This window comes from Hemitrygon akajei, chromosome 21, assembly GCF_048418815.1.
Source record: "Hemitrygon akajei chromosome 21, sHemAka1.3, whole genome shotgun sequence".
In the NCBI taxonomy this organism is placed as follows: domain Eukaryota; kingdom Metazoa; phylum Chordata; class Chondrichthyes; order Myliobatiformes; family Dasyatidae; genus Hemitrygon; species Hemitrygon akajei.
In genome coordinates, this window is record NC_133144.1 from 38,512,415 (window position 1) to 38,528,243 (window position 15,829).

General features: G+C 41.7%; 1 protein-coding gene and 1 long non-coding RNA gene across 6 annotated transcripts in view; one reads left to right on the forward strand and one right to left on the reverse strand.

The window, feature by feature from the left end:
• LOC140714237 (uncharacterized) overlaps positions 1 to 8,123 on the reverse strand; it is an 81,161-nt gene extending 73,038 nt beyond the window's left edge. Inside the window, exon 1 of the long non-coding RNA XR_012095848.1 lies at positions 8,032 to 8,123. This is a non-coding gene — a long non-coding RNA (uncharacterized lncRNA). The remainder of the gene's footprint in view (positions 1 to 8,031) is intronic.
• A 754-nt stretch (positions 8,124 to 8,877) lies between these two features.
• Positions 8,878 to 15,829, forward strand: part of adamts14 (ADAM metallopeptidase with thrombospondin type 1 motif, 14) — a 211,218-nt gene continuing 204,266 nt past the window's right edge. For 3 of the 5 annotated variants that reach the window (XM_073025266.1, XM_073025268.1, XM_073025267.1), the window contains exons 1-2: positions 8,880 to 9,228; positions 9,403 to 9,770. In XM_073025266.1, the coding sequence (XP_072881367.1) occupies positions 9,153 to 9,228; positions 9,403 to 9,770 (444 nt within the window). In that variant the 5' untranslated portion in view covers positions 8,880 to 9,152. Of the gene's footprint in view, positions 9,229 to 9,402; positions 9,771 to 15,829 lie in introns of all 5 variants that reach the window. The other 2 variants (XM_073025269.1, XM_073025270.1) reach the window with 2 other exon arrangements.

The window sequence follows — 15,829 nt, forward strand, 5'->3', positions numbered from 1 at the left end:
GGCTATAGTCCTGCTGAAGGGTCTTGGCCTGAAATGTCAACTGTACTCTTTTCCATAGATGCTATCTGACCTGCTGAGATCCTCCAGCATTTTGTGCATGTTGCTTGGATTTCCAGCATCTGCAGATTTTCTCTTGTTCAGATGGCTTTTTAGAGCAGCTTATGGTTGAGCCTACTAGGGGAAAGGCAATTCTGGATGGGTGTTGTGTAATGAACCAGATTTGATTAGGGAGTTTAAGTTAAAGGAACTCTTAGGAAGCAGTTATCAAAATATGATAGAATTCGCTCTTTGAGAGAGAGAAAGAAGCTAAAGTCAGATGTATCAGTTTTTTTTATAGGCATCCATTAGTCTCGTGATACCATGGATTTGAGCCTTGGAAGGTTTCCAGGGCGCAGACCTGGGCAGGGTTGCATGGGAGACCGGCAGTTGCCCAAGCTGCAAGCCTTCCCCTCTCCACACCACCGATGTTGTCCAAGGGAAGGGCACTAGGACCCAAGCAGCTTGGCACTGGTGTCGTCGCAGAGCAATGTGTTGTTAAGTGCCTTGCTCAAGGACACAACACGCTGCCTCAGCTGAGGCTTGAACCAGTGACCTTCAGATCACTAGATCGATGCCTTATCTACTAGGCCACTCGTCAACACTGATGTATCAGTATTACAGTGGAATAAAGGGAATTACAGAGGCAAGAGAGTAGAGATGACCAAAGTTGATTGGAAGGCAATACAAGTAGGTACAATGGCAGAACAGCAATGGCTAAAGATTCTGGGAGCAATTTAAAATGTATAGGACAGGTACATGCCAAATATAAAGAAGTATTCAAAAGGGATGATGAAGCAAACGTGGCTGAGAAGTCAAACACAGAATAAAAGCATAAGAGAAGGCATATATTATAGTAACAATTAATGGAAATTTAGAGTATTTGTAAGCTTTCAAAACCAACAGATGGCAACTAAAAAGCCATAAGGAGAGAAAAGGTGAAACATGAAGGTAAGCTAGCCAATAATACAAAAATGGATACCAGAAGTTTTCTTCAGATATATAAAGAGGAAAGCTTGGATAATGAACTGCTGGAAAATGACACCAGGGAGGTAGTAATGGGACACAAAGAAATGGTGGAGGAACTTAATAAGTATTTTGTGCAAGTCTTCACTGTGGAAGACACTAGCAGCGTGCCAGACATGTGAAGAGTGATTGTAGTTGCTATCACTAAAGAGAAGGTGCTTAGAAAGCTGAAAGGTCTGAAGGTGGGTAACTCACCTGGACTAGATGGACTATACCCCAGGGTTCTGAAAGAGGCAGTTGAAGAGATCATGGAGACATCAGTAATGATCTTTCAAGAATCACTAGATTCTGGAATGGTTCCTGAGAACTGGAAAATTGCAAAAGTCACTCCTCTCTTTAAAAATGGAGTGGGGGGCGGGGGAGAAGAAAGGAAATTATAAGCCAGATAGCCTGACTTCAGTGGTTGGGAAGATGTTGGAGTTGATTAGTAAGGTTGGGGTTTCAGGGTACTTGAAAGTGCATGATAAGATAGGCCTAAGTCCACATGATTTCCTTGAGGAAATCTGGTCTGACAAATCTATCAGGAATTCTTTGAGGAAATAACAAGCAGAAGAGACAAAAGATAGTCAGTGGATGTTGTATATTTAGATTTTGACAAGTCCTTTGACAAGGTGCTGCACATGAGGCTACTTAACAAGAGCCCGTGGTATTACAGGAAAGATACTGGCATGGAATGAAGATTGGCTGACCAGCGGGAAGCAAAGAATGGGAATAAGGAGCCTAAAGATTGGCAGCCAGTAACTAGTGATGTTTCTCAGGGGCTGATATTGGGACCGCCTCTTTTCATGAATGCAATATTAGCATTCATTTCAAGAGGACTAGAATATAAAAGCAAGGATGTAATGCTGAGGCTTTGGAAGGTATTGATCAAACTGTATTTGGAGTAATATGAGCAGTTTTGGGCCCCTTATCTAAGAAAAGATGTGGCAACTTTGGATATGGTCCAGAGGAGGTTCATGAGAATGATTCTGTGAATGAAAGGGCGAATGTATAAGGAGTGTTTGATGGCTCTGGTCCTGTTCTTGCTGAAATGTACAAGAATGGGGGTAATCTTATTAATACATATCAAATACGGAAAGGGCCTAGATAGAGTGGATGTTTCCTATAGTGGTGGAGTCTAGGAACAGAGGGCACTGCCTCAGAATATAGAGACATCCATTTAGAACAAAAGTGAGGAAGATTTTTTTTAGCCAGGGAGGGTAGAGAAGCTACAGAATTTATTGCCACAGACTGTTCTGGAAATCATTGGATATATTTAAAGCGGAGGTTGGTGGGCTCTTAGTCAGGGCATGCAAGATTACGTGGAGAAGACAGGAGAATGAGGTTGAGAGGGATAATAAACCAGGCATGATGGAGTGGCAGAGTTGACTCAATGGGCTAAATGGACTAATTTTGCTCCAATGTCTTATGCTCTTGAGTCCAAATGCTCTTTTGGTCTAAATATTATTCACTATGGGTAAGAAAATGACTGAAACCTTTGGTGTTAAATGCAGCTTTCTTAGAATGATGGCCAATTCACATTCTTCATGAATCAGCAAAGAAAAACTATTGTTAAGATGGTCAATTTCATTTCACTGTGTGCAATAGTCTCTACATTAGCAAAAATAACTTTTTACTGACATATTGACTTTGCTTTTTACTTGGAAATCAAGCAATTACAACAACTGTGGTGGAATTTCTCCCCTTGGTGTTGCTGGCTAGGCATTCAGATTGGCCTTTCTTAAAAAACTGCAAGTACTTGCTTGAACGTGTTTATCCAGAGAATAAGTGCGGCTTCAGTGCTATTAAATCAACAACTAATATTATCATTGCAAGGAGTTTCAGAAGCATGCCTTTCAATCCGACAAATACTTTTGATTAACCCAGTCAGCAAAAAAAACTCCCTTCTAATTATTGGTAAGATTTACCTGCCATATTATATCTAACTTCCTTATTCAATATTTTGTGACAGTAACAAAATTATGTTTGATTACAGGTACATATGGTCATAAAGAGAGCTTTGGCACATTGGCCTTCAAAAATTAAAGTAATATCAGAGTTGGGATGTTATGTCCAAGTCGTATAAGACATTAGTGAGGCCTAATTTAAAGTATTATGTGAAGTTTTTGCCACCTAGCTACAGGAAAGATGCTAGATAGTTTGAAAGAGAACAGACAAAATTTACAAGGATGCTGCTGGTACTTGAAGAGCTGAGTTATAAGGAAAAGTTGAATAGGTTAGGACTTTATTCACTGAGCATAGAAGAATGAGGGGAGATTTGATAGAAGTATACAAAATGAGGGGTGTAGATGGGGTTAATGCAAGCAAGCTTATTCCAGCAAGGCTGGGTGAGAGTAGAACTAGAGGTCATAGGTTAAGGTTGAAAGGTGAAATAATTAAGGAGAACCTGAGGGAGAACTTCTTCAGAGAGTAGTGCGAGTGTGGAACAAGCTGCTAGCAGAAGTGGAGGATGCAGGCTGAATTGCTACACTTAAGAGAAACTTACGTAAGTAAATGGATGGGGTGGGGGTAATGGAGTGCTGTGTTCCAGATGAGGGTTGATGGAACTAGACAGTAGAACAGTTGGTACATACTAGATGGGCCGAAGGGCCAGTTTCTCTCGTTATGCTCGATGACTAAGTCTGCTTTTGACACAAAGGTAGTTACTAAGCTGCAAAGAGGATTTTGTTCAGAAGAGTAGGAAGCCATTCAGCCCAGTAAGTTTATACTAGCTGTTAGAACAATCCATTCCACTACTTATTTCTCTGTGACCTTTACTTTCACATATTCCCGTTAAATCTGCTCTGAGCATCCTAGCCACCTACACAAGGAATACTGTAAGTTACAGTTGCCCATTAACCTGCCAACCAACACTTTTTCCGGATAAAGGCAGAAAAACATATGGTCAAGGGGTAATATACAAATTCAGTGCAAGAAGTCAGAGTTAATTCTGACTTGCTGGAACAGTTGCACTGAGCCCCCTATGGAAATAGGATATGAAGGTTGCAGAGCAACTTGGGTAGGTAAAGTGAGTGTAAACACCAAAGTATAAAGTGGGAAAATGTGAAATTGTCTATTTTGGTAGAAAAAACATATTGTTATACAAAATTGATGGTAAATTATTTATCTTATTTCAGGAAGGATGCAAACACAGTTGGGTTAAGACTTTCTAAAATGATAATCTACAATGGGCAGGTGGTTGTTTATATATTATAAGATAAGAAAATAATTTAGCCCATCTAGCCCCTGTTAACTATCTACAGAATTATTCTACCATTCTTACTCCTCCTTATATATTTTATGTGGCTCTGTAACTTATTGTCTCACAAATGTCCATCAAATTCCCCTTTTTAACTACTTACCTACACTAACAGATAAATTACTGTGACCAATTTGTCTGCCATCATATCTGTAGGATGCAAGAGGAAACAACCAATGAGTGGAAACCCTCGAGGTCATAAGGAAGATATGCCAACTCCCTAATTACAGCAGCCAAAGACTCAATTAAATACAGGTTCCTGCAGCTAACTGCTCTGCTGACCTTATGAGGAAATATTTGGACAGGCTAGACCCTTTGATCTCAATCTCTAAGCCCAATATCAGAGAATTCTTCAAGAGGGTAAACTCATGAAAAGTGCACGGCCTAGCTAATGTCCCTAGACTGAATGCTGAAGATTTGTACAGAGCAACTGGCCAGTGTATACAAGGACATCTTTAATCTCTCGCCTCTATAGTCTGAGGTTCCCACCCACTTCAAAACAGCATCCACAGTACCAGTACTCAAGAATAGCACCATGATGTGTCTCATTGACTGCCATGTGGTAGCACTTAACAACCTCTCACTCAACACCAACAAACCAAGAAGCTAAATATCATCTTCAGAAGGGGACCATGAGGAGATTCCCATCTGCTTCAAAAGGGTGACAATCATACCAGTGCCCGAGAGCAGGGTGACCTGCCTCAACAACTATCGCCCAGTGGCACTCACACCTACTGTGATAAAGTGCTTTCAGAGGTTGATTATGGTTAGAATCAACTCTAACCTAAGCAGGACCTGGACCTGGACCTGCTGCAATTTGTCTATCGCCAAACTAAGTCTACCGTAGATAAAATCTCACTGGCTCTCCTCTAGGCCTTGGATTACCTGGACCATAGTAACACCTATGTCAGGCTGCCATCTCAAGGATGTGTGCTTAGCCTACTGTTGTACTCTCTCGACACCCATGAATGTGTGACGAGGTACAGCTCAAACACCGTGTATAAATTTGCTGACAACACAACTATTCTGTTGTCCTCACAACTACAAGATTATGAGAGGCATAGATAGGGTGGATAGTTAGTACCTGTTTCCCAGGGCACCAACAGCAAACACCAGAGGGCATATGTACAAAATTGAGGGAGGGAAGTTTAGGGGAGACAGCAGCGGTAAGTTTTTTTTACACAGAGGGTTGTGAGTGCCTGGAATGACTTGCCAGGGATGGTGGTGGAGGCTAAAACATTAGGGGTATTTAAGAGCCTCTTGGACAGGCAATGGATGAAAGAAAAATAGAAGGTTATGGGGTAGTGTGGGTTTAGTACTTTTTAAAAAAAGGATTATATGGGTCAGCACAACATGGAGGGCTGAAGGGCCTGTACTGTGCTGTAGTGTTCTATGGTTCTATTGTTGGCAGAATTTCGAATGATGAAGGGGAGATGTACAGGTGCAAGATAGATCAGTGGTTTCACAACAACATTTCACTCAACATCAGTAAGAGCAAGGAATTGATTGTATAGTTCAGGAAAGGTAAGTAGAGGGAACACATAACAGTGTACTTTAAGGTATCAGTAGTGGAAAGTGTGAGTAGTTTCAAGTTCCTGGGTGTCAACATCTCTGAAAATTTATCCCAGGTCAAACATACTGACACAATGACAAAGAGGGGATAAAATCGGATATATTTCTTCAGGACTTTGAGGAGACTTGGTAACTCACCAATGACATAGAACATAGAAAACCTACAGCACAATACAGGCCCTTCGGCCCAACAGACTGTGCCAAACATGTCCTCACCTGAGAGATTACCATTGCCCTCTATTTTTCTAAGCTCCATATACCTGTCCAGGAGTCTCTTAAAAGACCCTATTGTATCTGCCTCCACCACCGTCGCCGGCAGCCCATTCCACGCACTCACCACTCTCTGCATAAAAAACTTACCCCTGACATCTCCTCTGTACCTACTTCCAAGCACCTTAAAACTGTGCCCTCTCATGTTCAGTCCAGACATCAGAATGAGAGGGAAATATGATCCAAGTGATTTTGGTGTTAGATGGACACTCACAAATTGCTACAGGTGCCACCTGGAGAGCATTCTAACTGGTTGCATCACTGTTGTGTATAGAAGTGCCACTGCACAGGATTGGAAAAAGCTGCAGAAAGTTATAAATTCCGCCAGCTCCATCATGGGGCACTAGCCCCGCAGCATCAAGGACATCTTCAAAAGACGATGCCCCAAAAAGGTGGCATCCATCTTCAAGGACCCCCATCACCCAGGTCATGCCCTTCTTCTCATTGCTGTTATCGAGGAAGAGGTACAAGAGTCTGAAGACATACACGCAACGTTTTAGGAACAGCTTCTTCCCCTTCACCATCAGATTTCTGAATGGACAATGAACCCATGAACACTACAGTATTGCACAATGTACTGCTGCTATAAAACAACAAATTTCATAACATATGCCAGTGATATTAAACCTGATTCTGAACACAAGGCTATACCCTCAGCCACCTACTACTCTATTTCCTGTCCACTCATGACTATGAGACTGTGTTCTGCTCTAGCTCCATCTACAAGTTTGTCTATACAGTATTTCTGATTGCCTCAATGAGGCAACAGCATAACCAGAGACTCCACTCACCCCAGGCATTCTCTCTGCTCCTGACAGAAGATTCAAAATCCTGAAAGTACACTCAGTAGTCACTTTATTAGGGACCTCCTCTTCCTAATAAAGTAGCTACTGAGACTATGTACATGGTCTTCTTCAGCTGCTGTAGTCTATGCACTCCAAGGTTCAACGTGTTGTGTGTTCCAAGATGCTCTCCTACACACTACTGTTGTAACGTGTGGTTATTTGAGTTACGTTGCTTTCCCGTCAGCTTGAACCAGTCTGGCCATTTTCCTCTGACCTCTCTCATTAACAAGGCATTTTCACCCACAGAAATGCCACTCACTGGATTGTTTGCTTTTCGCATCATTCCCTAAACTCTAGAGATTGCTGTGTGTGAAAATCCCAGGAGATCAGCAGTTTCTGAGAAACTCAAACTCCTCCATTTGGCACCAAAATCACTTTGATCATACGTCCCCCTTATTCTGATGTCTGGACTGAACAAGTGAACCTCTTGACCTTGTCTGCTGTTTTTATGCATTTAGTTGCTGATTAGATATCTGCATTAACAAGTAGGTGAACAGTATACCTAATAAAGTGGCCACTGAGCGTATGTACTACCAGGCTGCCTACTCAGTTATAAGACTACTGTATTGAATGGCTCTCTTAAACGACAAAATTGACTCTTGACCTTATAATCTATCTCGTTATGTATGATCTTGCATCTCATTGTCTCCCTACATTGCATTTTCTCTGTTGCACTTTATTCTCCAGCATGTTATTGTTTTACCCTGTAGTACCTCGACGCACAGTGTGATGAATTTATCTGTATGAACTTTTCGTTGTATCTCTGTGCATATAATAAACCAATTCCAATTACTTTATCAAGTAGTTACTAATGAATCCAGTAAAAATAGAACAACTCTTTATACACTGAGTGGAGCTCATTATCATTGGAAGTGAGCCTCGATGTTTTCAAGCCGGAAAATGGACAAATGCAAAGCCAAGCAACAGCTTTTCACCGTATAACACTGATCAAATTAACTTGTCCGAATAGCCTATGGTGTACTATTCATTTTGGGGTTTAAAGATATCCTATTAGAGATACGAACAGAACCCGTTTTAACTTACCTTCAGTTAAAACATCTGCGTTGCGCGGGACACATTCAAACCCTAACAAAACCTGTCCCGAAGGGGCGAAGGTGCGCCCGTGGGAGCTGAAGTTCTACGGCTGCGCAGTGACGCGCAACCCCGAGCTCAGCATCGGCAGAGCGCATGTGCCAGGAGTCCGAAAGCGATCAGCGAATTTGAGCGCCTGCAAGCTGGCGCCACGTTTGTTGGTTTACTGAGAGCTTCAGCAGAACATTCCCATTCACTAAGTTTTGAAAAATGCCAAAGAGATGCCTGAAGGAAATGAAGCAAGTATTTATATGGATCTCTGTTCTGACAAACCTGAAGCTGCTTTGTAACCACAGGGAAGTGTGCTATTATATCAGCTGTGAATGCAGTTAGGACAACAAAGTTATTGAAGAGATAATAGCATTTGATTCAGTCTTTTTTTCCTCTCTCTCTCTCTCTCTCTCTCTCTCTCTCTCTCTAGTTTTGGCTCGGTCAACATTTGCCTGGCACATTTTTCTAAATTTACAATACAAATTCCCGTATTTGACAGATTTTCATCTGAAATTATACACTTCAATGCCACTTATTTAGGACGTGTCTTAACAACTGGTGCAGTGAATGAATGTCTACGTTCCCGTCAGCTGAGGGTGGATAAATAAGGAAAGATGTTTGGGGTGGGGGTGGGGGGGGGGATGGACAGGACATTTAAAAATATAGAATTGATTGAGCTCTATATAGGAATGAAAAAGAAAGCCGGGCTAGTTAAACTCAGGTGAGTTGCTGGCTGTAATACTACGATGCTCATTCAAATTCAGCAGCAGTGGCTCCGGGATAATCTGTGCGGTTGACGCGTGATCTGCCAATCATATGGCGTCACTGCATTTCCAGGAGTCGATGTTTCAACTGCTCCTGCCTCCAAGGGCTTTGATAAAAGGGATCGGTTGCCCCCAAACTAAAGAACAGTTCATCGAAGGCCAAAAATAGTACATCGTTTGTATGCAGCCTGTCAGTCGGAACAGAGTGTGCGAGCAATACCTTTTGCATTGCAGTTCCACCGCACAAGAAGTGGAATCGGGAGTTTGCACGGAGTTTCCCCCCCCCAGATTTGTTTGCTTCCAAACAAGATAGGCGATATGGAATATGTTTACATATTGCTTTCTTTTATTCCGTTGTTATTAAAACACAAACTTCACGCAGCAGGAACAGAAGGTAAGCATTTCAAAGATAACGTTCTTTATGAATAACGTATAAGCATTTTCAGCAAATACTGTTTGGTGCGAACGGTAGTTCTCTTACTGTAAATTGTAGTTTAAATTCGGAGCCAACATATAGAAATGCTATTTTGCAGATGTATGGAAGTAGCAACTGTTTATTTTTCCACAGGCGTGCTTTTCGGGAAGCTTACTGATTACGGGCTGGTGGTACCGTTTAGTACCGATGACCGGGGTCGGTATATTTCACACATTGTTTCGACTGGCCACGGTGAGCTTCGGTCTGGGCGGCGCGTTGCACGGAGTAGCCCACACCAGAACACTGAACGGGGTCTCTACTTCAACGTCACCATTTTTGGCAGAGAATTACACTTGCGATTGAAACACAACAGCAAGCTGGTTGCTCCCGGTGCCACGGCGGAATGGCAGGAGGATTTTCGGCACCTGGTTACCGAGCCTATCCAGGGAGATTGCGTGTTTTCTGGGGATATTACTGACATGCCAGGAGCAACCGTGGCACTAAGCAATTGCGATGGTTTGGTGAGTGTGGAAAAGTAGTTACATGCACGATGCTAGGGAATGTACTGATTATTAATTAATGCGATTAATAATTGAAGCTTTTTGGGACATTCCAGTCAAAGTCGCAGCAAAAAATAATCTTGTAAAAATCCTTCAGTAACCTTACCATTCAGGAACATTTCGGCAATTCTCTTTTAAAAATTATGTGTTTTTTTAAATTGAGAGCTGCGACCATAATCATCATTTGTAGGTTAGACACAAACGGGTTGTAATGGGTTAAGTTCACTGAGTATATTCGGATAATTTGGCAAGAGTGATAATGGTCCTCTGTTTCAAAGTATATTCTCAAATGACATTTTTAACATTGTATTACTGCAGTAAGAACAGAAATAGCAGAATTCGCTGAATATCGGTTTCATATTGTACTAATACCGGCGTTCTTTCATGTTGAAGCTTTCAGTTTTTCCGCCCTTCCTTGTGTTGTTCTGATTGGTGAGATGTCAGGGTGATTGAGACATTGACCTTCATCTCCTTTCCGGATTGGCTTTTACTGTGTGTACACAGACACAGTCTGGGAAAGCGAGCGGGCTTTTAGTTTTGGAAAAATCCCATTAGGAAATCGACTCTTTTGTTTTGGAAAAAATGTTTATTTGTCGAATGGCCATTTATGTTCAGTGTTTTTGGGCCCAGTATTGTGGCGCTGCGGGTAATAGTGAGTTAGTGATTAGGTAGTGCCTTGTTATTCCTCATCCTGCTCGTCATGGATATGTAGTGATTGAGCGGTAGTAAAGTTTGGGCGAGTCGCAAGAGCTATTGTAACATTTCAACAGGGATGACAGCTTTTAAGGTCGGATTTTAGAAAGCAAATTCACCCACCAAGGACAAGATGAAGCACAGAAATAGAGGTGGATTTGGATCACTATAATAACCGTTTGGCGTCAAATAAACCAGCGTTGTGTTTACTGAGAAAGTTCATGAAATCAGATTGCTATTAATGTAAACTTGTCTTTTGGTTTTAATGTATTAAACTATGATAAATTTAGAGGCAGGTAGCACAGAAATGGGCCCTTAGGCCCACTGTGACCGTGTGATCATCTTCAGGATGACCATGTGAACCTTTGCAAGAGGTCAGGCTCTGGTGGTGTATCTGCAGGGCACTCAAAACCTGCGTCAGCCAATTGACGAGTGTTCAAGGAGATTCTCAATGTTGCATTCAGAGTTTCCCACTTGCTTCAAAAGAGCGTCAATTACAGGAGGAGGAACAGGGCAAGCTGCCTCAATGACTATTGTCCAGTAACACTCACACCTAGGGTGATGTAGTGCTTTGAGAGGTTGGTCGTGGTGAGAATTAACTCCTGCCAAAGCAAAGACCTGGACCCACTACCATTTACCTATCTCTACAGTAGGTCTACAGTGAATGCTATCTTATTGGCTCTTCACTCAGACTTGGATCACCTGAAGAACAGCAATAATGACCTCACACTCCCTTTTGTTGATTACATCTCAGCATTCAACACCATCATCCCCACAGTACTAATCAACAAGCTTCAAAATGTGGTGTCTTACCTTACTCTGCATCTGGATCCTTGACTTCCTCATCAGGATATCCAGTCATGCTGGATCAGAAATAATATCTTCTCTTGCTAACAATGAACACAGGCACACCTCAAAAATGCTGTTTAGCCCACTGATCTTCTCTCTGTACACTTAAGACTGTGTGGCTAGACAGCTCAAATATCATCTACAAATTCACCATTGATACAACTGTTGTTGGCAGAATCTCAGATGGTAATGAGGAAGCATACAGGAGTGAGCCACAACAGTAAGCAGCATCAGCAAGACAAAGGAACGGTTTATCAATTTCACGAGGGGAAAGTCAGAACATGTATCAATCCTGACAGAGGGGCCAGCTGTGGGAAGACTGAGTAGCTACAAGTTCCTAGATTTTAGTTAACTGAAGATTTATCCTAGGTTAAATATACTGTATCAATAAAATTATGAAGAAGGCATGCCAACAGATATATTCATTATGAGCTTAAGGATATTTTGTTTGTAACCAAAGTCTAGCAAATGTCTACAGATATACCATGAGCATTTTGACTGGTTGCATCACCCTCTGGGATGGAGGCATCAATGCAGAAGATCAGAAAAAGCTGTAGAGTGTTGTAATCTCAGCTGACTCCTACATAGGCATTAGCTTCCCCAACATCAACAGATGATGCCTCAGGAACTTGGCATCCATCAGTAAGTCTGTCTCTGACCCCTCCCCCCTCCTCCTCCACCGAACCCCCCTTCGTCTTCACCAGAATCCCTCCTCTCCCCACCCCTCCCTTACCACAATAATGTACTACTATATTCTTGTGGCTTTGCCTGCACACTGAATGAATTCTTCTTCTCCCAGAGTACATTGAATTGAATACTAATTGGTGAGGAGGAAGAGAAGGTGATCATTGGTGGATATCCTAAATGCCCAAAACAAACAAAAGTTCATTACAGATGCTGGACGTCTGGAATATAAACAGAAGATGCTGGGAATGCTCTGCTAGTGTGGCAATATCAATAGAAAGAGTTAACATTTCGGGTCAAAAGTTCCTTTGTTGGAACTATGTGTCTGAATAACCTGTCTGCTTTTATTTGTCTGCCTAGCTGTTGCTCATCCTCTCTCTGCTTGCAGTGTTTGAGCTTTGAGTGCAAAACCTGCTGAACCATACTGTCTGTGGAGACATACAGCTGTACTGATGGATAGTCTTGACATGAGGTCTGGTTCACATTCCAGACCTCCTGGATTTGAGGTTTTCCTGCTCATGAGTAATGTTCTGGAGTTCCCATGTGATGGAGAATGTTCATTCTGAAGTCTATTGCATGGCTGTATTTATTAGATTAACTCCTTTAACAGATAGGTCGAGCACAAATAAATGGAGGATTTAATAATGTTTTACTTATCCTGATTAAAATTTAATGTTTTATTTATCCTGATTAAATTTATTTTTCCAGTTCTTTATTTAAACCAAATGGTTGTTTAAAGTCGCTGAACCTTAATTTCCTTTGTCTCTTAAAATTCTCCAAGTCTGTTTCCCTCACTGTTTTTAATTTCATTGAGTCACTATTTTCCTGCATTCTTTCTGTTTCCAGTGTTATTTTAAATTTCTTCTGGCTTTCAAGCTTGTTCTCCCATCAAGATTTATCACATCTCATTAGCATCTCATCAACAAATGGACAAGTTCATTAATTCCCTTCCATTAAATTCAAGTTTTATTAATTTCTTATGATCATTGAGGACTAAAATCTCAAGAAATTCTCCTTCATCATGGGATTATGGCCGTAAATTCTGGCCTCTGTGGTATGGAGAGAATGGAATAATTTTGAATCGGTGTCCCAAGTTAAACATGGATGTGAAGATAGATTCAGTCAATGTAGATGAGAAAAACTAGTTCAAAAAGTGCATTCCACCACTTGTGGGACAACACTTAGCAGTTAGTGCATCACTTTACAGCACCAGCTGTATGATCAGGGTTTAATTCCCATCACTCCCTGTAAGAAGTTTGTACATTCTACCTGTGACTGCATGGGTTTCCACCAGGTACACTGGTTTCCTCCCACACTCTGAAGACTTGTGGTTAGGGCTAGGAAGTCATGGGTACGCTATGTTAGTGCCGGAAGCATGGCAACCCTTGCGGACTGCCTAGCAAATCCTTGCTGATCTGGTGGAGATGATGCATTTCACCATTGTGTTTCAATATACATGTGACAAATAAAGCTAATCTTTAAACTTTATCTTTCACTTGTCTAAATGCATATGTAAGAGGAAGAAGGAAGCTTAGTTAAGGTTTAGGAAGCAAGGATCAGACTGGACTCCAGAGAGTTACAAGGTAATCAGGAAGAAGCTAAAGAGTAGATTTAGGAGAGCAAGAAGGAGGAAGGAGAAGGCCTTGTGAGTAGGATAAAGAAAACCCCAAGGCACTCTACACATGTGAAGATCAGGGGATGACTAGAGTAAAGGTAGGACAGTTGGTAATAGAAAAGACTATATAACATAGGAACAGAGTTAGGCCATTTGGCCCATTGAGTCTGCTTTGTCATCATGGCTGAATTATTATTCCTCTCAACCCCATTCTCCTACCTGGAGGTCAGTGGCAGTGATGAGCTGCAGGGATCTGCACTGGGGACCCCCCCTGCTCTTTATTGCTTTTTATAAAAATGACTTGGATGAGGAAGTGGAAGAAATGCTTTAAGCATTTACAACCTCACTGTAATAGCATATTACCATTTAAAATGGATCAGCGGTGGGAAGAGGGAGTGATTCTGGGAGCCTGTTGGCAGTACTTCTGGAGAGTGAACAAGGTGCCCATTTCTGATTTGGCCATTGCCAAGTCTCCAATCAAATTTTAACTAGTGAATTAATAATGATCGGAAACAAATTTTACTTCCTCGTTGTCTTCAAGGAAGGAACATTTGATGTAATGCTGCTTTCTTTTATTCATTATATTTTAATAAGCCTGCAATAGTTGTGAGCTTAAAATAATAAGACATAGAGTTTTGTATCTGTCATTGATAATTTTAGATCTTGAAAATATCTAAAATTCAATGCCACCTTTAATTTCTATAGTCGTAGGGTAATACAACACAGAATGAGAAAAAGTCTCTGTGTTAATGATCTGTTAGTTTTTTATGTTTTTATTGTTGCATGATTATTTTTACTCATTGGGTGATTGGCCTTTGTGTTTTTTTTTATAATGGGTTCTATTGTGTTTCTTTGTATTGTGACTGCTTGCAAGGAGATGAATCTCAAGGTTTGCATACTTTGTTAATAAATGCACTTTGAAGAAGTCTCCTGTGCTTCTGTGAATAAAATTCCAGCCTACCTAACTCGAGCTCTTGAGTCCTGGCAACATTATCATAAATGTTTATACTTTCTGTACTCTTTCCAGCTTAATTGTCTTTCCTAGAATAGGGCAAAAAAAAATCTGTACACAATAATTCTCCAGTTGTGTCCTCACCAACATTTTGTACAATTGCAATACTATATCCCAACTTCTATGCATTTTTTCACTAGTTGTAGCCAAGATGGCAGCGCGACACAGCTTGCAGCAGCCACTCCGGAGCTGATACCTGTCACTTGTTAAGCGGGGTGCTGTGCGCAATCCTAATCTGATGAAAAACGGATGTGGGAGCACGGAGGAACACCTGGAAATCTCCAGGAAGGCCCTGTTTGTTGCTGCTGCTGCTGTGAGGTCTGGTTCTCTGCCGAGAAGAACAGGCCCCCAGTCCTCGGGGTTGTGTTGCCAGTGGCCATTGGCAGGGGTGTCTTAATACGCTCGGCAGAGGATGGTGCTCGGAGAAGCTGTGCCGGAGGGGATGGTCGGAGGTTCGACGGAGTCCGCTGTGGTCGGGACACTTTTCACTGTGTGCTGTGTCTGTGAGGCTGGGTTCGACGGAGCTTTCATTGTGCGCTGCGTCTGCGAGGCTGAATCTGGCAGCGCCGTGGAAGTCCATAGCGGGGGTATTCCCTTCTGCTGCCTGCGTGGGATGACGATTCTATTGGGACCCTGAGGACTTGTGGAAACTGTGTGGTGGTTTCTTTTGAACTTATAGTCTTTTAACACCTTTGGACTATTTTTACTGTGCCCATGGTCTGTTTTTTTACCCATTATGCTATTGTTTGCACTGTTGTAACTATATGGTTTTGTGCAGGTCTTTTAGCTTTAGTTTTTGGTCTTGTTTTGTCTGGTGGATTTGGAGCTCCTTTCCGGGGAACGTGCTAAGATGGTAGCGTGGTATTAATACGCAACAGCCTGTCCGGGCTCTGGATTGGGGATTGCCGAACGTTATGTGAATTTTCTGGTGTAGTCTGTTTTGTCATGTGCTTTTGTGATATCATTGTGGAGGAATGTTGTCTTATTTTTTAAACTGCATTACATTTGTGGTTTCTAAATGACAATAAACTGAATCTGAAGAAACAGTGCCTTCAGTCCAGCTTATTCATGATGATCAAAATGCCCATATCCTTCTAAGCATTTCCTATCCTTTACTTCTCCAAGTATCTTTTGAATGTTATTATTTACCTACCTTAACTATTTCTT